General features: G+C 30.9%; 3 protein-coding genes across 3 annotated transcripts; 1 reads left to right on the forward strand and 2 right to left on the reverse strand.

The window, feature by feature from the left end:
- Positions 1-672: 672 nt before the first annotated feature.
- On the forward strand, positions 673-17,712 carry LOC148236702 (SEC14-like protein 2). Its single transcript, XM_088182589.1, has 10 exons — positions 673-850; positions 12,821-12,893; positions 12,963-13,006; positions 13,326-13,446; positions 13,515-13,724; positions 13,801-13,881; positions 13,943-14,142; positions 14,334-14,479; positions 14,548-14,696; positions 17,259-17,712. Exons 1-10 carry the CDS (start codon positions 794-796, stop codon positions 17,405-17,407), a joined length of 1,230 nt encoding a protein of 409 aa, XP_088038715.1. The 5' UTR covers positions 673-793; the 3' UTR covers positions 17,408-17,712.
- gudu (Armadillo repeat-containing protein gudu) lies at positions 4,531-9,854 on the reverse strand. The gene is made up of 7 exons (XM_088182588.1): positions 9,248-9,854; positions 8,740-9,046; positions 8,322-8,676; positions 8,064-8,266; positions 7,819-7,999; positions 7,534-7,748; positions 4,531-5,129 (listed from the first exon to the last, which is right to left on the reverse strand). Exons 1-7 carry the CDS (start codon positions 9,835-9,837, stop codon positions 4,998-5,000), a joined length of 1,983 nt encoding a protein of 660 aa, XP_088038714.1. The 5' UTR covers positions 9,838-9,854; the 3' UTR covers positions 4,531-4,997.
- A 639-nt stretch (positions 17,713-18,351) lies between the features above and the next one.
- LOC148236704 (uncharacterized) lies at positions 18,352-25,082 on the reverse strand. Its single transcript, XM_088182586.1, has 2 exons — positions 24,981-25,082; positions 18,352-22,537 (listed from the first exon to the last, which is right to left on the reverse strand). The coding sequence occupies exon 2, from the start codon at positions 22,526-22,528 to the stop codon at positions 18,983-18,985; it is 3,546 nt and encodes a 1,181-aa protein (XP_088038712.1). The 5' UTR covers positions 22,529-22,537; positions 24,981-25,082; the 3' UTR covers positions 18,352-18,982.
- Between the last annotated feature and the right edge of the window lie 651 nt (positions 25,083-25,733).

Genomic DNA, 25,733 nt, shown 5'->3' on the forward strand with positions numbered 1-25,733 from the left:
GGAACAGCATCCACTAGTTGTTATATTATAGTATTATATTATCGGCGTCTCAGGCTTCTCATAATGTCTCGCTACGTTCCCTTAATTAAAATAATAAGTTCATTTATGTGTAAGAAGATAAGCTAACAACACAATTAAGCATTGTCTTGAAAATTTTATTTTTACACAATTACCTTTAATTTTCTTGATAGGCAGAAGAATCAGTTCTTAACACTAGTTTACATTTAGAATATAGATAAAATAATATGATTCACATTTAAGAGGTAAATCACTCCTCACCTAAAATTTGTCCATAACTCCCATGGTAAGAAACTCACAGATTAGGAAACCGTGATCTAGATTATAAATAATAATAGTGTGAAATTTTCACAATACTAAATTTGCTCACAATACACAAAATAACGTTTATTTTGCTGCCGTTTTACTAAACATAAACATTAGTGTTATAGTTATTAATGAAAATGTGTTTTAGACAAAACATAGGAAATGAAAATTGCGGCACGTATCGAAATAGAAAACGTACAGTCTTGACTGCAGGCGTTCTTCCGGGAACCAAAACACACGGACAGCGTCATTTCAGTTTCAGTTTTGGCGAAACTGGCTCATTACTCGACAAACACTTTGACTAGCGCTGGTGTGTATCGAGGGCTTCCACAACCTTGTCCGGCAGTCAGTGCTACTAGAAGCGCCGTCGTGCGAGGTTTTATCAGACCGTGTCAGTCCGGTTTTTACTTTTTAATCGAATCTCTACCTGAGAGACGACGAGCGGCGACCCTGACCCACAGAATCGAAAATGGCACCTGTTAATGGGCTCTCCTTGGACGACGAGCAAAGATTTGCTCTGATGAAGGTAACAAACAAGTTCTTGTATCATATTGTATATATTTTTAATTTTATCGCTCTATCATCAAAACAATCTTCAAGGTGAATGCAATTAAATAACTTGTTCTGTATGTAAAAAATATAAAAAAACATACTATACATTAAATATTTTATAAAAAACAAAATAACGATGGCAACCCCGATTGATACATTATACTATACGCGCACTCATTCATTCATAATTCAATTCAAATGAATGAAAATTACCAACGTTTATTTTGAATATAACGCCATTTTTATCGAGCATAAATTTCCGGTGTTTTTTTTAAATTAATAAAATATGAATACAGCTAACCTACATTCAAATTGGAATAGTGTAATTTGCACAATATTAGATTAATTTACATATTTGTATATACACGTATATAATAAAAAACAACAACACTATATGTGCGTCATTATAAAAAAAGTAACAAGTAATAAGGCGTGTTTTTTAGTCCATGATCAAAAAACGCAACAGTTATAAAACGGTACAAGTTTTAAAGCGATTTACAAAAAATATATACGTATACAATATATTCGTGACTTTCTAAAAGAAAATATATAATGCAAATATAACGTAGCTTTCGTGCCATTAAAATCGATTATTAAAATATTAAAAAATATACAAATATACAGGAAATTGGACGTACGAGAGTAAAAACTATTAATTATTATTTATAGTATTAATAATATTGAAAAATATTCATGATCGTTAAAAAATGTTTTGTGTAAAAATTAACCTTTAAAAAAAGGGGTGATATTTTACTATTCCACAAAAAATTAAATCATATTTTAAAAACAATCACGTTATTATGCCTTACAATGCTATTAAATAGATTGGTCAAATTATTTACGGCTTATCTTCAGATTTTTTTATTAGTTTCTTGACAGCGTGAAAGGCGCTGTTCGCAACGGTACCGGCTTCACCGACTTTCCAATTAATTATTTCTTAAAAAAATACGTATGCAATTTTTTTGCTAGTGAAATAAATATTAAAAAAAAACGTATTGTCTTTATGATAACGGAGATTATCTCACGCAATATTGATTATCGCAGAACTTATGTATATTTGGAAAATCAAATGTATAAAATAATCCAAACGTTATCTGAGTTATTGATGTGTTGAAAATTCATTATTACGATATCAATGTTATGATAGTGAGGTAAATTTGCTCGAAAAAAATTATTAGGAAAAAAATATGACGTATGATATAAAACAAACGTTTCGTGATTCATTATGCTCAAAATAAAAACACGCCAGTCACCGCTTTCTATCAATTTAGTTTGATTTATAATTAGCGATTTTATATGGATATTTTTACTTACGTAGAAAATGGTATATGTTTTAGTTCCCTCTTTGATTCCTCTTTGGAAACGACAGAATATCTATTATTATTTTTGAAAATATTTATTATACAGCAAGCAAAGTGATTCAAAATTTACTCCAACACCAGTAAAAGAATATCCCTGGTATTTATTTATTGTCATTGCGGAACCAAGTTTTACCGAAAATTACGATCTATTAAAGTTAAAATGCACGCCAGTCGAAATTAGTGTACTCAGATTGGAATTGTGGCGAATACGCTATACTCGCGCTTATATTTTTTCAAAATAGTGGGATTCCTCGCTATTTTCTCTCTCAACCTTTTGGCCAATGCCACGATTTAGGGTAGAAACAGACATGTAATTGTTTGTTACTTTGATTTTGCTGGAGATTCAACAACGCTGTCACTAGACTTTTGTAAACGGCGTACACGCTAGTGAGTACATTCCAATGACATGGACAATATTTGTATTGGTCCCTCTTGGCTAAATGCATTATTTTGTGTCTGTATATATACCGTCTGTCTTTTGTTTAGGTTCATTTGAAAGGCGCATTTGCAAATGGCCATAATCTGTTTAAATAAGCAATCATCACGTGCGTTTGCACAAGCTAGGTGTGACGAATAAATTTGCTATGCAAATAGCAAATATTTTTAATAATATTTTGGAACATTTTCACACTTATTTTACAGTACTGGGGTTCTTATAATATGTAAAGACTATTTATGAATAAAAATAACTAGATCGGCGTACATAAACATATTTTTAAGAATAAAACCAACTTATTTTAAATAAACCAAAATTAAACATAGATAAGAAAATAACCGGTAAGAATAATTAAAAAAGTTAGTCTTTGCCTACTTGTTGTGGATTTAATTTTTGAGAGTTAAGTTTAATTAGCGCTTGAATTTGAGTAGATGTAAAGAAATCTGATTTTCTATCAGCACGATAGAACAACGATGTACATCGGTGGCTTATACCTAAAACAACAATGTATTTCAATTTCTGTTGCGTCTGAATGAGATTATTATATAACTATAATTCCGAATAATCAATACAGGTTAGGTTTTCCTATTTTTACGGATAAATATCGTGATGAATAATTTAAATAAAATCGAGCTCGATAATTCATAGTGACATATGTTATTTGTAAGCAGTAATAATAGTTTATACCTTATAAAATAAATGGCTCTGATATATATATATTTTGATTTGTCTTTTTGCTTACTTAGTAATTGCGTGTACCCCGTTGTAATACATTGGGCCAACGCCTGTTATGTTGCAATGATAGATTAACAATATTATAATTTATTTCTTAATGCACAAAAGTGTTTTTATAGAAATTAAAAATTAAAAATAAAATATTATTATACAAATTCACACCATCGTATAATATTCCCCTGGCCGTACTCGTTTTCTTATACCTAACTATCCTTAAATTGTCTATATTTTTAGTATTAAATCTACTATGTACATCTTTATTGATTATTAAATACTAAATACTATGGTAACATATTATTTTCTAACTTAAATATAAATTTATTCATCTTCAATATTTCTTGAATATCCATTTGTTGATTATTTATCTAGAACGACACTGCTTATTAATGTGCACATAATTGCGAAGATAAGATTAAACTAGATCAAAGAACACCCTGTATTGACGTAACGCTCAATTCGACGCAACTCGCATTAATTTATGCGTTTCGCAGTACCAGCAATATGGCAATTGCACTTTCGACGCCAGAACTGGTTCGCGGGAAAGGAAAATTGCACATAGTTGTAATCGATCAGTACCTGTAGAAATTGAATCTTGAAATGGTTGTACAAAAAAACTAAATTAATTAATTAAAAAAATAATTAATAATTACACCTTAGTTTTACACGACCGAATGGCACGCAAAACGCGCAGGAAAAATGTACACCATACCGCACACGTAAGACTCCGTTCAAATATTGAAGTGAAATCAGAGACATAAACGTTAATTTGTAACGCAATTCAGAAACAATGCAACAGTGTCATGTCATAATACTGGCAGTTTCGCTATATTTATTATACTAGAGGTAATTGCTTCTATTAAAACAACCGGTGTTAAGATATAGTGTGTTTTTTTAATTATAATTATGTATTTAAAACATACTGCTGCAACTTTAAAGGCGTTAGCCCAATGCGGAACAACGTGTAGAAATATTATTTGGATTAAGAGCAAGGACCGATGAAAATAGCACGCAAATTAAAATTTATAATTTAAGAAAAACACGAAGCAAGTCGACAATTACATAGATTGTGTAATAGTTATTATTTAAGTCGTGTTTATTTTTATTGTAGACATTAAACATATATTAATATAAATACATATCATAATACTTCTTTGATATTGTGCAGTTGTTGATTGTTTACAATATGTTTCCTGTGTGTCTCAAAGCTTTTTTAAACTTACCAAGAAAGTGCATTGTTTATTTAGATTTTTTTATTAAACGAAGTTAATAGTCTACCGTGGATTACACAATTTAATTGACTCTATCTCAAATACTTGACAATAACTACACATCATCTACAATAATATCACAGAATATTAAACACTAAAATTACATGTTATTATGTGAAGTTAAACTACATTAATTATCATGCCATTGAGTGACTAATCGCAATTATTATTTATATGCATATAATTACATTATATTATAACAATGACTGAATTATGAATTGAAGGATTTTGCAGTGCTTATTTATTTAAATAACATCTTGATTTTTTTTTAATTTAACTTTATTTCTAACAAAAGTTTTTTATATAATTATTACTGTAATTTTAACGTTGCATCTTTCCTTTATTCGTATCTAGAGCCAATCTTCTTATATTGCACAAGCAACCAGCTGAAGCTTCTTGTAGCTCCTCATCAGTAGAACCGACGGTTTCCAATAGAAATTTGACGATACCAGCCTGGACATAAAAAATACATACAATGTCTTGTGTTTGTTCTGTTACGTATGAGTCAAACCAAAAAAAGAAATGCAAGAATAAATAAACGCGTAACACTTTTTTGTGTGTACGTAAAAAAGTTTAATTTGCTTCGAGATAAATTTAACTGCAGAAAAGTACTGCAAAAAATTGCATCACAAAAAAGGGATAATTTTATATTACAATGCTTCATTGCAATAGCTAATAATTCGATTTAATTTTACTTGAAATTCTAAAAAAAACTCTTGTGTTCACAATTTTGCTTTTTCTTATTCTTGGTTTCACTTTCTTTCATGATTAGAAAGCTTCGTTCGTTTATTTCGTTGTTTTAATAATAGAAATGAGACCTTCATTCTCACAATTTTATGAACATTCTGTTTTTCATTCAATGTAAACTTCTTTCCACTAAAATTCTTATTACCTCTCTTTTGATTAATTAGTATTTTGATCAACATGGAAGAGGCTAAAATGGGTGAATGTATTAGTCATGGTCATAATTTTTTTTACGGATTTCTTTAAATTACATCTCTTGATTGCATAAAATATAACTATTAGTCATAAATTGTGTACTAACCAATACAGTTTGTCATGATTTAACTGCGATAAAGATAATTAATGCCATTCTAAATATCGATACAAAAAGTTTATAAGAAACAAAAAAATGTGCAAACTTTTCTTTAGAGAAATAACAAATCTCTGTAATAAAATATATATAAGTTGTAAAATAAAACCCATAATTATATTTTTTTAATAATAATCTATAATAATATATTTTTATAAGTTTTCTCTGTATATTAAACTTGCTAATATAACATTCCAGTGATATATTTATAAAAAAACTTTGCTACAAATTGCTAGGTTAATCATATTTGTTTTATTTAAAACAAATATCATTTTAAATTAAATGATATTTGTTTTATTTAAAACAAATATTATTTTTTATTTAAGAGATTATGTCAGTTGTACCACGTTAATTTTACTCAATCGAAAAAGATCTTAATATATATTTAGTTGGTTTTTTAAATTTTCTCAATTCAATTGAACTACCATAATACAAATCAGCTATAATGTTAGTAGTCCTATTATGCTACTGAAGAATTTGGATCCAGAAAAAAAATCTAGCGATTTGCCCTTTTGATTTAATCAGCTTCAACTCATAATGCACAATAAGAATCATTATAATTAGCAAGAGAGAGACAAATGCTTCTATTATAGTAAATTTTATGAGCTTAAAGACGTATTAGGTTCGTATCTAATATGGACCTTATTTGTTGCAATTTCTATTATGTCTGGGAGATCCGATTTAATATAAAATAATTTTAATTCGAACATTACATACTAGATTTTCCTAATCTTGCGAATGAATATCGTGATGAATAATTAAATAAAATATATATTGATTGATTGCAGATGTCTCTAATTTACAGGTTTAGTTGTTGTCTCCCTATTTACTCAGTAGTCGTTTATTATGTTTACCCCGTTGTAACGCATTGGTCTAACGCCTATAATGCTGCAACGAAAGGTTTATAATAAATAAATTTAATAATATAATGGCAAATAGTAATAACTCAGTGAATAAATTGCTTTTGTACGGGAGATTTGATAAGAAAATAAATCATAAAAAATACACTTGCAATTTAACTATTATCCGGCATAAATCATATATTTGGCGGTAAACTAAATTATATTATGGAGCTCTACCGATTTATAAAATTGAAATCTTATCTTTATGGCACACATATTGTTGTTCAATTGTAATTAACCCTTTGCACTTGCAATATGAGACTGAATCACTAAGCTTTGGGGTGATAATACTCAGATCGTACACAATAATTCCCATTGCGTTTTATTAAATGAAACGTCGATTTTATCCGTTTACTTTATACAAATTTCAATAAACATATCATTTTAAAGAAATACCCTTTTACCTTAATTAGCTCGATGAGGGTATTTTTTTTCGATAATATGAATTTTTCGGTGACAAAATTTCCTCAGTCTTAATAGTGTCTTATGGCTTTACGGTCAAGTCCGTGATTCACAAGCGGATGACAGTTTTATTGCCTATGTTGTATTTTTAAGATTACCTTGTTGTTCATAATTTGTATATAAGTGACATTTTTTACGTTTTAATTTGTACAGATATAATAATAATAAAGTAAATATAAAATAATTAATTCCAGCTCTATACATAATAGAATTTGATAAAATGTTAGTAAATCGCGTGACCAAATAATTGTTTTTAATTGGTTGTTTTTATTCATTTAATTTGAAATAACTTATCTTGGAAATAATTACTAAATAATTTACTTAAATATGGAATCATTATAGGAATCATTGATATGATTTTAATGTAGACCATTATAGTATAAAAAAACTGTATAAATACCTGATGCATTGTGATGCAATTGTTTGGATGGAATGAAAGATGGTATAATGCTAAAGCCGTGGAGCGATGCACATAAAGATCTCTAGAGGTCAAATATCCAACTAGTGGTTCTATAGCACCAAGTTTTCCAAACTCCTCTCTGTTACCTCGCCAGCCGCAACAATACGCAATGGCTTCGGCCAAAGATCGCCTCAGTTTATCATTGCCAGTGTGTACTATAAATACAATAATTAAGTCACTATAAGATCTATAGGTCTTGATGTCAATGTCACATATATAAATTACCTAAATCTGCCAACTTAGCGACTACCCCGTGATCTGATATGATACCCAAATTTTCCTTGTCTTTGGCAATGGTAGCTATGGCAGCGCAAACTGCAGCTAGCACTATATTATCCGGAGATGTTAGCAATGAAACTATTAATTCCAATCCACCGACAAAACTCCTTACTTGAGCGCCGGAATCCTATAATACATAAATATATATAATACTATATATGATGCATATTTTTAGTAAGATGATGATTTACTGAAGCATATTCCACGCAAGGACATAATGCTAGGCATGCATTAGCTTGAACTTTAAGAGATTCGTTCTTTAACAAAGACCAAATCAATCGCACTCCATCTAGTTCTTCGATCTGAGTCATGCTTTCTGGGTCTTTAGCGCATTCCATCAGAACAAGAGGTACGTTTTCCAATAAAGGTCTATGACTGCTGTTCAGATGTTGTACTGAAAAATCAATTTTATAAGATTTTTTTAAATATTAACTTTAAAGTCAGCTTACCTAAAAGAGGTATTCCTTCAGCTAATCGCAACTTTCCTCTATTAAGAGGACATTTGGCGCATTCAGCTAAAGCTCCAGCTACATTGGTTAAAACGTTATCGCAGCGATAGTTAAGTAAAGAAACTAAAGCATCTACTGCTCCAATCGCGTCTAAAAGCCTAGCGTCCATTCCACCGACTGAACATTTCCATAGAGCTCCAGTGATGGCAGCCAACAGCTGCGAATCTGGTTGAGTTTCATTAGAATTTGCAGCTTCTGCTGCCGCCACCAAGAGCTCTAGACCTCCCGATCCCCTGACTGCCTCTCTGGTGCTTTCGTCTTCGGCACATTTGTAAATAGCGAGACTGCAGTACATCTGTAATGATACAATCATATTTGTCAAGGTTGTTTTTAATTGCATCTCAAACGCGTTGCTTACTTTTAATTCGCTGTTTTCGCCAGACAAGTGATGGACAATGTCAGCTATCATTCCTTCAGTTTGTACGGCCAGTTGAAATGAGGTCTCGCTGGCGCACTCTTGAAGAGTGCCCATTGTCGGTATTGCCACGTCAATGTGAATGGTCTTTGAAAGTTTGGCGAAGAGAGGCACTACGCCATGCTGTCTCATGGTGTTTCTGTTGCGATAGGAAGCGGACATTGACCACAAAGCTTTTGTTCCTGCTCTTGCCAAATCTAAACTTATGCACTCATCTTCAGATAAATCTTCTCTGGGTGTTGTCAAGCAGCTAATTTGCAGGTTCACCAAAAAAAGCATGAAAACAGATTACAGTCAGTAGGCAGCACTTAAAAAATATTTTTATATAATATAAAAATCACATACATACTATACTTTTAACAAAAATACTAAGTCACTGACTCAACAAATATAAACCGGTATAAAAAAATATTTTTCTATTAGTATTAATATGTATAAAATAATACTTTACTGTGTTGATATATCCAATAAGTCCACTAATTTCGGTATGCCGTTGTGCTTCCGCACAAACTTCCTGGCTTTCCTTATCTTTCCCAAATTAGCTATGGTTTCGGCGGATAAAATTTGTAAATCCTTAGCGGGATCCGACAGGATCATCACTAACAAAGGCACCGTTCCTAAATCGGTCACCTTCTTTCTTATGTCAGGGTTTTGTGTGATTTCCTTTAAAACAGCCAGAGCTCCTATCTTGCATTTTATGTCTTTGGTCTCCAGAAGGTTGACCAGAACATCCAAACCTCCCACGTCCTGGATCGCCATCTGATTAATTTCCGTCGTCAAGTCGTGGTCTTTCAGACACGACAGGGAGACCATGGTGGCCGTTTGGTTACCGGCTTTCATGTATTTGATGAGCTTCTGGATGTGCCAATATTCGGGAGGTATGTTAGTATTCTTGAGTATATCCGAGCCGCGCTCATCGTCCGAGGAATCAGAAGAAACTGACGATAGATCGCTGTCGGATCCTTCAGAGACCATAACGATCCTGGGACCGTCATTGTAGGACTCACAGTTACTGAGTGCGCTGAACTTCCCCGAAGACATCCTGGAGAACAGGTCGATATAATAGTTTGGGATAGAGAGTGACGTTACTGTTATTAGGTTTTACCATGACAACGCGTAGGGTTTCGCGCATGGATAAAAAACAAATTATAGTATATTAATAATTTCATTTTATTAATTTATTTAGCTCACATAACTAGTTATTTATACAATAAACATATATAATTAAAACATAAAATATACATTAACAGAATATAAAAAAAGACTTTCATATTATAATTTATTTCTTAATGTATGAATGTGTTTCTTTATTCTATTGCTACATTTTTATTTTTGCGGGTTGTCGTAGGAATATGATTATAAAAATGGGCCTTTATCTCTTTTTCTAGTATTAAATAAATGTACATATATATTTATTATAAAATACTTTTTAAAATACTCTCGTAGCATTATTTTCTAATTTATATATAAATATTAAAATATTCGTCTACTGTATTTCTTGAATATCTAATCATTTTCATCTTCCAATCATACTCTTGTGATTTTTTCTGACCGCAGATGACCGAAATTTATTATTAACCCACCGATAAAATAATTTTATTGATGTAACTCTGTGTTATGCGAAAATCACGCAGCAAAAAATGACCCGTCAATTAAGTGTTTTTTAGACGATTATTTAAGACGATTTTATATATATTGCCATCAATCTTCATATTTATTATTTCGTTTTTCTAAGTAGGATCTATAATTTTTTTTATTGTTTTCTACATATTCAGGTCATTTTTCATTTAATCTATCGACTTTTCATACCATTTATGAAAATAATTATTATATATTTGAATAAAATTATACCAGCTGTAGTTTGCATTAAATAGAGCAATGTGCAATGTCAATATATTAAGGAGCTGGATGGCGAAAGCCATAAGCAGGTGGTTTAGTGCGGATGTTCTGGCTAAAAGTGCACTTTTGTACACTAAAAGATGTGTTTAAAATGCCTGTGAGATTGATCACCAAAGTGTTTTTGTTAATGGCATTGACATTATGAACAGGAAAAAATAGGAATTATTATGTTGTGGTCATTCGTTGTCACTGATGTACTTTGAAACGCAAATATGAAGAAAAACTAATTGGTTTAATAGTCGTTTACCAATCGATGACTTTAATATCAATACCAATAAGTATCTATAGTTGTTATGTATAGAACAATTACAGAATAATTAGGCTATCTAAAATTCTGCAGGCGTTAGGTGTCAAAAGTAAATTAAAAAATTAAATTGTTGGACGTTGAATCATTATTTTACTAATATCGCTTGTTAATGCTATTAATCAATGTATAGATAAACTGACAATTTTATGTATTTATTTTAAGTTAAAACTTATTTTTTTATCTCTATTGACTTTTTTCAAATCAAATCTCAAAGTCCAAATTACATTGTAAATTATATGTCAATCATATTGTCTCGCAACAAGACTATAACGAGGTCATTTAGGGTCGTTTGTTGTTTAATAATAGGTTATTATTAAGTTATACACAATTTAAGTAACAGACACGTAGAACATATTTTCTTTTAAAAAATATTTTATCAAAATATTATATACCTCTGTATATAATATATTTATAGAGAGTGAAAAAATCATAGAGGGGGAAAGCACATAATTTATACTCTAATTCAATTCACGGTCAATTTTCCACTTCAAGAAATAGCGCCTAATTCGCTATAATTTTTAGCTTTCGTTTTTCATGACAGATTTTCTTTCGTTTTTTTTGTGTGTTTTTTTTAATATCGATAGTGCCCTAAATACGTACAAATATGATCTCAACTTTTTATCAAAATTTTGAACTCAATTCTTATAAATAAATTTCAGTTTATGCGTCTAAAAACTGCTATACAACACGAAACAAATAAAAATCTAAAGGAGTAAGATTGGGAGAATATGCTGGTTACATTAAAACTCTATTGTTTGGATGATGTTTTTCACAGTATATAGTCTCGCGTTATCGTGGTGTAAGAGAACAACACGCCTTAATGAGTTTGACTCCAATTTCATAAACCGTTTCTTGTAAAAAGAAAAACATCTCTATTCTGGTTTCGTTATTTAGTAGTAATTAAATAGTAAAAACTCACTCACACCCCTAAGTTTCGTTTTTATCAATTCATTTTAGGCTTACTTAAGCATCGTATTACTAGTATATTTATTTGCGTTATTGAGTGAAACTCCGTATTCAGCAGCGCTTCTTCAAATTTAAATAAATGTTAAAAACCCGTTTTCGATGACGATTAAGGGGTGACCTCTTTGATTGTAGCTCGAATCCATAATCTCTGGCATTTGGTGGAAAGGAGGGAGTTCCAAGAACCCAACTTTAGAAGACTCAGCAAAATTTTAATTGCTGAGTCACCCCTTATCTTACTAAATATAAATAAGTAGATTTTTTGCTTATTTCTTGGCTAATGCCTCCATGAATAAGATGTTTCCATTACGTCTGGCTATCGCTACTTTCAGGATTACGGTGTTTTGCTACCGTGATCTCCTCGTGACTGGCATTTGGTGGTTAAAATAGAGTTCTGAGAATACAAACTTTGGAAGGCTCATCCAAAATTCTATCGACGAGTCACCCCTTATCTTGTCCTTCCTATTTATATTTTATCCTTTTTTAAAAAAATGTTAATAAACAATCTTCGTCAAAATTTTGCTTAATAAATATAAACATAAAATGAATGGACTTATCCTATCCATTTTTGTGCAGTCGACATTTTTAGGAGCAATTTGAATGTGTGTATTAGTTATAGATTTTATATTTGTGCTCAATATTTCCATATTTTGCAAATTTTAGTGTAGATATAATAAATAAAATTTTTATTTATAAATATTTTTATGTTGATCGAAGCATCAGTTTATAGTTGTAGGAAAAATACAGTAAAATATTGATATTAAAATAATTTGCAAGTTTCCCCAATTATAATATTAACTATAATTAATATAAATATCTAAATACAAAGATTAATATATATTTTTTTCTTTTCAGTTACGTAGAAATGTTTCAGATATATGTGTTAAACCTGAACAAAATGATTATTTTCTATTAAGGTGGCTCAGAGGTAAGATATCAATAAAACTATACTTTAAATATAACGATTCTTCTAATAGGTTATTTTCATATTTTTTAGCACGGCAATGGAATATCGAAGCTGCTGAGAAAATGTTACGTGAAGTAAGTATTTTTCTTAAATCATAATCTAATGAAAAAGTAACTCAAAATTTTATTTATATGAATGTAATCATTGTTAATTTGGAGAGCTAGTTTTAGATTATTAACTATATTTGAATTCAACATCATTTTTATACTACCATGATTCTATTATTTTAATTGATTTGGAACGGTTAATCTTATTTATTTTTCATCCAAATAATATAATTTGAATACTAAAACTTTTTCTAAAAGGTTTAATTATTAAATAATATTCTATATGTATAAAGTTAAGATTGTTTTAAATGAAATAGTACTAATATTATTATTATAATCCTTATAGTCTTTAGCGTGGAGAGAAAAATGGGCAATCGACACCCAATTGCCATCATGGGAACCTCCGGAGATCCTCAGTAAATATTTTCCTTGTGGAACTACAGGCTTTGATAAAGAAGGAGCTCCGGGTATGTTACTATATGTGACATCTAGAATCAATATGAAATAGATTTGATAACTTTTTATTGTCTTGCAGTTATAATAGTACCATTTGCTGGCTTTGATTTGTGGGGCTTACTGCACGCTTTCTCTAAAGGAGACGTGATAAGAATGATCATAAAGGAACTAGAAAGATTTTTACAAATAGGAGCCGAGCAAAGTAAAAAGCATGGTCCTAATGCTAGACAAGTGGTGTGCATCATGGATATGGAAGGATTCTCAATGGCACAATATGCCTGGAGACCGGGTACTTTATTTTGTATTTAGAAATGTGTAATAAATATAATTCTACTTAATTTATAATAAAATTTTATTATTTGTAGCTGGTGAATTGATTATATCACTCATACAGATGTATGAAGCAAACTACCCAGAAATTCTCAGGATGTGCTACATTATTAACGGTATGGTTATGATTGATCTCATGAATAATATTTATGTAGCTATAACAAAATTGTATTTTAGCACCAAAGGTATTTGCTTTGGCATTCTCCGTTGTCAAGAAATTCATTCATGAATACACGTTGAGTAAAATTGGTATATACAAAGCTGATCCAAAAAAGTGGCAACCACTTCTGATGGAAGGTATCGATGCGGAACAGTTACCCAAGCATTTCGGTGGATTGTTGGTCGACGAAAATGGAGATCCAAAATGTTCGGCGATAGTAAGTGTATCATTATAAATGTATATATTTCTTATGAGAGTTGTTACGTATTTAGTTTAATTAAATATTTAATTAAGAAATAAATAAGAGTAACAAATACTATTTATTTGCAAATATAATATAGTGGACTGTACGTTCATTAGGTGTGTTCTGTTGTCATGGAACCAATACAGTGTTGTTAAAAATTGCAGGTTAATCAAGGCGGTAAAGTACCAAAGCAGTATTACACGAGACACATGAGTGATGAACAAAAAGCAAGTTATAAACACGTCACTATAAAAAAAGGAGAAAAATACACAGTCGACTTGATCTGCAGTGATCCTGGATGTTTTTTAAAGTAAATATAATATTTGTATGTAGTTTTTTATGTAAGTATGTTATTGTATTATACTACTTTGTTTTCAGGTGGGAATTTGGCTTGGATGAACATGACATCAAATTCAGTGTCGTCAGTCAGGACAGCGACGGTAGTGAGAGTGTTGTGCTGACTCCTAAGAAAATATCATCTGCCACTTTAGAAACAGGATTGATAGCCGTTAATGGACCTGCAAAATGTAATGTTTCTCATCACTAATAAATAGTTTTAACGAGCCTTACTTTTACTATGTGCTTCGCCTACTCTTTGCTAACAACACAACTATTATTTATTGGCATTGTAAAGGCAAGGTTCATTAGTAATTAAAGCCGCTCAAAGTAAAACAAATAAATAGCTAGGAATACTAATTCCTAGCTATTTGAATTTTTTACTAACATAATCCACTTAAAAATACCAGTCAGGATCATTATCTCATCGTTCCGTTGCACAGTTTTGGTGGTACAAATTCTTTAGCAACATAATAATCATACCAACTATAAAGATTAGTAGGATAAGAACTTAATTGGATAACAGCTAGCTTTTATGTTCATTATCTTTTCATTTGAATAAAATTTCATCGATTTTTGCTTTCAAAGTTATTTATATTACTTTCATTAAAAACTAATTTAGGACAAAGAACGTTTTTTTAAATTTCAAAGATAATATGTTGACTAAATATACATTTAATAAAATTTAAACTATTATACTAGTTCTTTCCTACAAAGTATGACTTTAAAAAGAGTCTTTTGGTGAGACATTTTGGGATCTTATAGGTTTTTCGAAAGAAATGCAATTCAACTTTTTTTATTCAGAACAAAAAAAAATGAATTAAATTATTGAATCATTGTAAATATTGCGTTGCAACATGACATGTATTAACCCAATGCGTTACAACGGGGTAAGCAAAATAAAAAACTACTAAGTAGTGACACTAGATTTATATCAAATTCCGAAAGTGAGTGACATTTATTTTATTAATTATAAATTATTATTACAACTTATAATCAATTGATGTCACTATGCATTATCTAACTCGATTATATTTTAATTATTCATCACAATATTCATCCATTGCATTAGGAAAATCTAAGAAAATCTATCTGCAATGATCAATTGGAATAAAAATAACACTATGATATTTAAACCCAGGTATTTTTCGTATGGGTGCTATTTAACAGGCAAATATTTTAAGAGACATGTGCATTAAAATAAATACTTTGTTCCATAAAACGAATTGTTTGTGTATTTATGTATGGTAAATCTTCGCAAAGGGATTCGTTGCATAAAGTTATTCATAGGGTGTCCACTGTTATGACCGATGCTCGCTCGCTTATCCTATCCAACAGTAACGCACAAACACTTCGTTTTATAGAACAATTTTTTTTTTATATATTGCTTATTTAAATTCTCCTCTTCAGGTATAAGTCACTGATTATGTCACTGTTTTAAAGTGCTGGTAATATATAAAGAAAAAAGAAAACACTAGTACATATGTACGTCACCGGGGTCACAAGAACGTCATTTCAGATTTTTCCAGTAGGGGGGGACAAAAGCTGGTCAGTCAGTGGTTGTTTTTTTAATATTTCTATTTCATTCAAATTCATAGTATTTTATTAAATGACATGCAGTTTCTGGCCATGTTTAGAATACACGCCAAAAGCAATAAAATCGTTGTCGTCGTAATTGACTCGTTCGGTTATCTTATCTAGCATTCATATTAAGACTTTTATTACAATATAACGACTTACAATAGATGAGAATCGAATGAAGCATATCTAAACCAAATTTTGACTAATAGGAGAGCGCAATAAACAATTATCACTTATCAGAAGTCCAAAATCTACATTAAAAGCAATAAAACCGTGCCGTCGCTGTCGCAGTGGGAACGCTTGGTAACGAGCGTTCCCACTAAGACAACGTCGACTTTATTTGTTGTTGGTTAAAGTATATTCGTCGACTTCGGCGTCGAATATACTTTAACCAACACATTTATATCAGAAGTCCGTAGAAATATCGGTAAGGATAGCAATAATATTTTAAAAACATAATGTAATATAAAAGTGCAGACAAACTATGGAGCAATATGCAAAACGCGACGTTTGTATGTATTTTTTCTTCTGCTTATTTTTTTTACACATCGCATGTAAATACATAAGTGTATATATTACTCATATGAAAACGTTGAAATCATATAATTTTACTAGTACCTGTTAGATAAATTATATTTTCACTGGTAAAAATATGTATCTACTGGTTATAATGTATTCCGATATGATTTCACTGAAATGACATATTTTCGGGATAGATTCGAGACTGTTTTTTTAGGGTTTCTTTAAGGGGTTACCTGAGAATTTCTGGTTAAAATCATTTGCATTTTTCTGGCTCAATTTAAGGGGGGGGGGGTAAATGCTTTCACCTACCCCCTTCAAGTGACGTCCCTGTGGGGTGACGGTATCGGTGAAACGGATACTCAGCGACATGGCATTTACTGTAGTAGCGCTGGCTCCTGGCTGGCCCTCTAAGGCGTCAGTCTCTGGGGGTGCTCTCTATAGATGCCTTCAGTATGGGCTTGACCAGCTAAAAGTTTGCGAACTTTCTGAAAAGAGGCGCCGACCGATAAAGAGCGAACTTTTTTGTGACTGCCGGGTCATTATCTGAATTCTGGCGGAGAGAAGGGTGTTCTCAGAATCAAAACTTCTTAGATTTGAACGACTGTTTTATGCAGGTTATATTTCTTATTATTATTTTGTTTGTATTACAGATACTGTGATATTTGATAACACGTCTTCGTTTATGAGGAACAAGAAGCTTTATTACAACGTGTCAATTACTCCGCCGCTCAGCGAGTTGAAGATCACGACACTGCCGACTGATGACGACTGCCAGCAAACGAGCGCTGTTTCTGAATAATAGTTTAATGACAAAAGTGATAATCGATTTAATATAATTGTATATTGTTTATATAAAAAATCATATATTTTCCTAATGCAGTATATCTATATAAATTTGAAATAAGATTTAATTGTACATATTAAATGAAATATTACCAAAACTATATACATATATAATGTATGAAACTATAGTGGGGGAAAAGTAACTATATTATATTGTAGAGTTTGTTTAAGGCGCAAACTCTTCTTTTAAACTAATATTTTTATATATTTATGTGCTGAATACATTTCATGTAATAAAATTTTTTTCAACCATCATCAAAATCGCGTTCTTGCTTATATTAGTAGTGTTAAAGAATATTTTTCAACTTTCTCTCCCCTCTCTTAAGTTTTTTAAAGTATGGTTTAATTTTGCTCCAGATCAGCTTTATAATCTAAATTTTATTTTAATTGGAATACAAAGAGAAGACCTTGAGAATAATTTACTTAAGTTAATATCTAATAATGAAATACAATACAAGAATCTATAAGATGAAAAATTAATCTTACTTTGATGCTAGCTTAAACTACATCTGACAGCACTCCGCCAAAAACCTTGCAGACTGACACGTGTTTTTATTAAGATTAGCTGTATGGCAAGGCACTGGGCCTGAAAAGCTTTATCTGTTCAAAATTCCCATTGCCGTCTCATTCTCATGTACTACCAAGCTGTCGAGATAATTTTTTCTTCTTATACCATCCTTATACTTACACAAGATCTCGATGAAGACACATTTGTCACATGTGACGCATATTTTTGATTGGAATTTTTCAGTTCTTCAAATTCATTATAAATAGTTTTGTGTAGTCTAGTACATGTTATGTTTTTTATTTGCCCAACTGTGTCTAATATTATAATATAAAATCTAAATTTTTGTGTTTCATTTTTCAGGAATGGGAATAGGCAAAAGATGTCACAATGAATTTAATTTTAAGACATTTATTTGTGAATATTGTATTTTATAAATTATATAATACTTGGTTACATTTATATGTTGATTATAATAATTGTTTACATTTTTTAATGAATTCTTAACTACAGTTAAGAATTTAGGTAGTTAATACTTGATCATCGGGAAGCATATTAATACGCTTTACCTCAATGGGTGCGTATTTTACACGTTTTTGTCGTTTGATGGCAATCATTAGGAATATTTAAAAAAATATATATATTATAGTGTACTTATTTTGTAATGTTCGTACAGAGAACATTGAGCTGTTAATTTCACCATAAAGAGATAACATAGGCAGATGCTTATAATATACCGTACCAAAATTACTTATAAGATACTACATGTAACTTAACTTAAATATCGATATTAGAAAAATAAGTAAAAAAATTGACATCCATATCATTTATTATAGTAACATTATTATAATTTACTTATATCTAGTCGTTTTACTTATTGTTGATTTATCGAATAAATAAAAAAGTGAGTATAGAAGGAATTTCGCAAATGGTCCACTGTCAGGCAGCATACTGCTAGAAAACCTGATCGTCAAATGTTAAAATAAAATAACTATTTTAAAAATATATATGTTTATAAGCTCTATCTTAAAATTGATTTGGACCGAAAAACTCTGATGATAAATTCAAATTAGTATACATAACTAACTTCACAGTTAAATCATCGCATCTCCCAATCACTTTAATAGCATTTTGTTGGGTTCTCGAGTTATATATATCAATATTTTCCTGCGCATCAGTTATTAAACTTGGCATTAAATAGCATACGAAAAGTAACTTCGATCTATCAGTCAAATTATTCGTCAAAATGTTATCAATCAAACAGAGTATTAGTGAAATTTGTGATATCTTCCATGAGTAAAGCTTAGTAAAGAATTTATTAAAAGCCTTGTGAAACATTGAAACAATTTCCGAACCATATTTTAAGACATATTCATTCAACAGATCTAAGACTTTAAATGAAAATTTTTTCATCAATTTTTGAAATCTTGCATCATATACAGAATCAAAGTTAATTGCAATTATGGTGGCATCTTTAACATTCATAAATGCGATAGTAAGTTTTAAATTTATGATCAAATCAAATACAGCTTCAGACGGTAGCGTAGAAGTCAACATTGACAGTAATTGGTTGGCAATTATCAATGGATCTGATTTGCATTCACCGTTCAGTATTTTACTGCAACAGTTGCTGATGAAATTTTCGACAGAGCCTCTGGAAGAACTTTTTAAATCATTCCAATTGTTCCGTATGTAGTCTTTGTATGTTTCAGTGACACTGTTTATTCGTAAGATAAGAACGTCATCAGGGACGGACATCATTATATAGCACGTACAAAATTCCAGCAACGATTCTACAATGGTAGAATCCACAGCCATATGTTGAGCATAATCGTTTACTAAAATACTGAAAAATTCATTGTCCAATTTATCAATAAAACGTATGATTGAAAATAAGAACGTATTCATATGTTCGCTGACATTGAGTTTGCTTGCATATAATTTTTTTAACGTTGACCAAGCTATTTTGCAATAATCAAGCTTTAAATTATCTGGTACAGCATCCAATTTAGTTAGGTACAAAAATAAGTTTGCGTCTTTCTCGTCGAAGGTTTCTAGATAATATTTGATAATATCCCAAGCAGCTTTTACAGTATGCGGTTGTGTCGTCAGATCGAGAAGCTTGAACGTTTTTATAAATACAACGCTTCTGATCGAGTTGTGCTTTTGATTCGATGCCTTTTTATAAAACACCAACAAATCTTTGGTTTCATAATGAAAAAATGCCAATCTTATAGAATGTTTATTGACAGACACTGCTTTATCAGATAGTATTTCTATAAATTTACAAGTGTCAACGTGGCTTTTTCTATAAGATAGAGATAGCATGGGCGCCAGTACCAATTTTAGATAATCGTCTTTAGCGAACCATTCAATCATGTCATAAGACGGGGGCGGGTTCAAGTGTCTCAAAATTTTAACGATCGGTTGCATAATGATGTAATTTAATTTAGAATCATCGTCGGAAGGATCTATTTTTGTTTTTGTAGAAAAATATGTTTTGACGATCGATTGATATTGGTCTTCGTTGGAAAACATCATAAGATTTGCGACCAAATTTCCAATTGAATTATTTTCGGAACTTTTTAATTGAACGTTTATGGCCTCTCTTACAGTATCACCTAAAGTATTGTTTAGATACACTTTTACTTTATGAAAAATCCATTTTATTTGCGTAGAATGTTTATAAATCATCATCGTAATGAATTTTTTAATGTCTATAGCTGACGGATCATATTTTAAAGCGTAATTTAATACATTGACTGTGCAACTCCTGCTTAAGATCGTCTTTAAGTATAACTTCTTGGTTTTGTCGCTCATAAGAAAAAGCGCAGTAGTATATGGGTAAGTCTCTCTATCATTTCGAGATAAATTATCATTTATTCGCTCAATCAACCAATCATAATCCATAACGTCGATTATACGTTTTGGATAATGATCATTCCAGTTCTTAATTAGAATTAAGCACTTTTTAGAAATCTCAGTTGATTTTTCTTCATCCGCATTCTCCAAACGAGACTTCCACCATTCTAATTTTATTTTAACATATTTGTTGATAATATCCGGATCGTTTGAAAATAGGTCATGCTCGTCAAATCTGTATTCTTCAAGTTGATCAATGATCGAATCGACTTCTTGATTCATCTTTATAAGATGCATCATCTTTTTAGTTAGCATTAATTTTAATGTACTCGCTGCGTAATATTCTCCTTTAATTTTGTAATTAACCAGCTGAATGTTAAACATCTCGTTGATTACGTCCCAATGCTCAGTAGATAACTGGTTTAGATCGAAGGCAGAAAAGATGCGATCCAAAAAACCCCGAGTCACCAAATCATCGTTCCTGAAACGCTTCGCCACAAATTTTAAGACATTGAGCAAACTCGACATGCAATTGTTAAGTTTACAACTATTTATCATGCAAAGTGTTACTTCTCTTCGACTGCAAGAATCCTTTTGTACTTGTATGAGAGTCATCAAACGATTGATAGCAGCGCTGCTTTCCAAATACTCAACGTATTTCAGCTCTTCGGACGAGTTCGTCAAGGCGATCATATTTTTCGCCCATTCGTCTCTTTGCTCCAAAGGAAGCTTTTTAACGAATTCAATCCAATTCGTTTTTTTCTTCAGGAATGATTCTTTGTATTTCAATTCAAACATTGTGAGGAAATACTCAACTGCATTTTCAGGTTTTCGTAATTTGATCATTTTATAAGTAGCGGTTGGAAAGTAAAAGAACTTCTCATCAGGAAATTGATTCAAAACAATTTTATCAAAATCTATTTCGCTGAGAGTCTTACACAGTACTTTAAGATTAATGTTTTCTACACTAATATTTTCAAGCGATATATTCTCCAAAATCAAAACTGAAGCACTAGGGCTCCACTTATAATTAGTAAGACTATTCAATTTATTGTAAACTTTTACAAAAGTCGAAGTATAACGTTTAATGATCAAATATATTATAGGATCAATTTTTTCTAATAATCTATATTTGCCATTCTCAAGATTTTCTTCTATGTAATTAATTACAAGATCCGGATATTTTTTATATAGAAAAATCATTTTATTATTCGGGATCTCCAAGTCAATCTGCAATTCTTCTTTAACTAATCGCTCGGAGCAAACCGGTAACAATTTCACAGCTTGTTTCACTCCGTAAGATTCTTTAATCCTTACATAAAATTGATCAGCAACATTACAATCTTTTAGATGAATGCCCAACTGCGTTATAATTTTACATCTTGTCGTAAACGAGACGAGTGAAAATAAATTTTCGAAGAAGTATTCGGCGTTTGTGATATCGCTGCATGTCACACCATCAAAGAACCAATTATTTTTCAAAGCCTTACTCACAATTAAACCGTCTTCGATTTTCAACAGTTCGCATATGACAGAAGGCTGTTTTAATTTACTCGCAACTCCGGCGACAAACAAAGTATCAATTTGACTGTTCTTAGATAGCGAAGACAAATCAGGTTTGAAGTCTCGATCATCGAATGTTGAAATTAGATTGTTCAGGCTCTTGTGACGCTCACTCAACGAGATGCCGGTGATTTGTTTTTCGATCATCTTGACTATCTGAAAAGACGTATAACACAAAATTAGTTTCAAATGACAAATTAAACTTTGATGACATACAATACTAATTTTAGGGTTTAACTTAACGAGTTTTTTCTCTACATATTATTTTATGTTCTTATCGGGCAAAAACTTTTTCTTATTGAATCCACTGCACAAAAATTAGGCTTCTTACCTATTATTTATTTAAAGTATACCCTGTACCCATTCCAGATGTTGGGACCACTACCTGAAATAAAAACCACCCAAGAATGCAATGACAAAAGAACGAATGTTTCGCTTTATCATTTTAAATAGTATTTCGTTAATTGTTCACTATTGTAATTCACACAACACCAATGGTTCTCAACATATTTTTAATGGCATGGAATTTATTGTTGTTTTTTATTACTTTGATATATGAAATACTAAATATATTTATGTATGTATATTACAATTACTTATATATTTGATTATATTTGTCCATCGTATAATATTTTTCGAAGAAATTTTCCATATAAATATATGGTTTTGAATTATGTTAAGCATCTTCTTTGTTTTTCTTTCACCAGTATTTTTCCTAAATAACATAGGAATTTCCTATACAGGAATAGTACATATGTATTTGATAAGCCACGCCTAATCCACATTGTGACGATATTTTTGTCCTTCCATGCAAATACAATAATATTATTGTTCGTTCATTTATATGTTACAACTTCTCCTTTGCGTATTTTTTTATTGGTTGTGTTAGACCTAACTAACTTATTAAATTTAATTTTAGAAAAGTAAATTATCAGCAAGTAATATGATCTCGTGTAGAATAAGCATGGTGATCCAATTCGAGTTTCATATGTTGGCAGCACTGTAAATCAGACAGCTGTCAATAATGTCAAATGCAGAAACGTTGTTTTAACTTTGTCTAGGGAGGAGCAAAAGTTGGCCAGTCAATTATCGTTATTTTAATATTTCGATTTCACGAAGGTTCAAAGCATTTTTCATTAAATGACATGCATTTTTTTGGCCAAATTAGCTATATTAGCTAAATAAATTAATAATATAAAAATAAATTCAAGGGGGCGTCCCTGCTTAGAATACACGGCAAAAGCAATAAAATCGTCAGTATAAACGTTATATTAAAATATTATAACAATATTATGACTTACATTAAGTGATAATCAAATGAAGAAAATTCAAAATGAATTTTGACCAATAAAAGAGCGCAATAAATAAAACAATTATCTTTTCTCAGAAGTCAAAAATCCACGTCAAAAGCAATCTAATCGTGTCGACGCCGTTGTATGGTGGAGTGGGGGGTATGTTGACGCTCTTTTCACGTACGTACCGTCTTACGGCATTCGGAAATATCAAAGTCGGTTCTGAGCATCGTTTCGAAATGGTCAGAATGTGCTGAGCTCAATAAATACTTGAGTAAAACATGAATAAACTTGTTTTAGATTCAGACCTCAGTACTAACCAGTCCACGTATAAAATGGAATTTTGATCAATATGATTTAATGACAAACTAATAAATTCCATATGTTAACTGACATTTAATACGTTATTTGAAAATTCAAATATTAAAATTTTTACGATGTAATTTTATTTGATTATAATTGCATATTGAACTTGGAGGTTGAGCAATCCGAGTGTTTACGTATTTTTTTAAATATCATTTTTGTCCAGAATAATCAGTGTCCCCAAAAATCTCTTTTCATTTCGCAAATTTTGTGTCCGGTATAATCACCGAACCGGCTACGGCGTTCTAAGAAATCAAAAATATTGATCCAATAAGAATCAATATCGGGCATCGTGTTTCGTACATTTAAGAATATTAGAACAATTATATAACAAAATATTATTGCATAGTTCTGAAATTAAAAACCTTCAGATTCTATTTATGGCAGTGACTAATTTAGGGCTCATCTGCGCAAGCGCGTTCAGGTAGTCTGAAGTGGGACTGTGCAGATAACATCACAGGCACTCATATCGGTTGATAATCGATGAGATTAAATTTTATTTTTATTCTGAATAAAGAAGTCTCAAAAACTCAAATTGAATTTTAAGCTTTAGAACTTTGGAGTTTAGAGCAGCAAAAAAGACCAGAAAAAATATTGTCTAGTTGCGAGCGGAAAGATAAACGGTTAAAACAATTGAAGCAAATCGATTATCGGCCGATATGGGCGAGGAGTATCTGCGCAGATTCGTTTGCGCATACCAACGCCAGAATTTTTTACCGCATACACAAACGCGCTTGCGCAGATGAGTATTAAATTAGATTGACTTGCAATTATTTATTGGCGATAGTCAATATGTATATAAATCATCAGAAGTCACCTATGCGATCGAGTTGATGAACAGCTAATCTTTACGCCTGTCGTTTGTTCACTTGAACAGTATTTTACATTTAATTCGACATTTTACAATTAAACTAAGATAAATAATGTTAAACATCATCCGTTACCTTAAAGTCTTTGTTCGCTGATAGTAACTTTCAATAAATCGGCGAATTAAATAAGCCGGCCGTACAAGTCGCAAACAACACCAATAGCGATGTTCTCATAACAGTGTTGCCCGTGGGAATATATTCGTAAGCAACAAGTGCTTGTATGCATACATGTTTCATTGATTAAAAAAAATAATAATATACGTAAATGAATGATAGACGTATAAAATCACGTAACTTGAGGTCTTATTTTTTTAATCTTATTTAATCGATTATTAGCAAATTAGAAAAATTTCTTTATTACCCCCAAAAATTCATTTTTACCCCATTTGGGGTAACTTACCCCGGTTCCCCGACCGCTGCTATAGATGAACAAACAATAATTTTATAGTATTTGCATGGAAGGACAAAAAAATTGTCGCAATGTGCACTAAGTATAACTTAAGTATATGTACTATTCTTATGTGGTACTTCCTATTTTATGTAAAAAAAAACATAAGGAAAAGCAAAGATGATATTTTTTAAACGTGGTCGAGAATCATAACTATATGAAAGATTGCTTCAAAAAATATCATACAATGGACAAATATAAACAAACATCAAGTATGTAAGTAATTGTAATGTAAATTCAAATATATACTCAGTGTTTCATATATCAAAGTGATAATAAAAACAATATTATGTTCAGAATCATTGGCGTTGCCTGAATTACAATAGTGAACAATTAACTATTTATAAGGATAGAGCGAAATATTTTTTTTTGTCATTGAA

The sequence above is a fragment of the Plectrocnemia conspersa genome, unplaced genomic scaffold, assembly GCF_051122295.1.
Source record: "Plectrocnemia conspersa isolate PC_06_02 unplaced genomic scaffold, ASM5112229v1 ptg000003l, whole genome shotgun sequence".
Classification (NCBI taxonomy): Eukaryota; Metazoa; Arthropoda; class Insecta; order Trichoptera; family Polycentropodidae; genus Plectrocnemia; species Plectrocnemia conspersa.

Bases quoted from the DNA above. Each gene is read 5' to 3' on its own strand.
- LOC148236702 (XM_088182589.1), top strand. From the start codon at position 794: ATGGCACCTGTTAATGGGCTCTCCTTGGACGACGAGCAAAGATTTGCT. The intron at 851-12,820 runs GTAACAAACAAG...TTTTCTTTTCAG, and splicing joins AAAGATTTGCTCTGATGAAG to TTACGTAGAAATGTTTCAGA. The intron at 13,725-13,800 runs GTACTTTATTTT...TATTATTTGTAG, and splicing joins ACAATATGCCTGGAGACCGG to CTGGTGAATTGATTATATCA.
- gudu (XM_088182588.1), bottom strand. From the start codon at position 9,837: ATGTCTTCGGGGAAGTTCAGCGCACTCAGTAACTGTGAGTCCTACAAT. The intron at 8,000-8,063 runs GTAAATCATCAT...TATGTATTATAG, and splicing joins CTTGCGTGGAATATGCTTCA to GATTCCGGCGCTCAAGTAAG. The intron at 7,749-7,818 runs GTAATTTATATA...TTGTATTTATAG, and splicing joins CGCTAAGTTGGCAGATTTAG to TACACACTGGCAATGATAAA.
- LOC148236704 (XM_088182586.1), bottom strand. From the start codon at position 22,528: ATGATCGAAAAACAAATCACCGGCATCTCGTTGAGTGAGCGTCACAAG.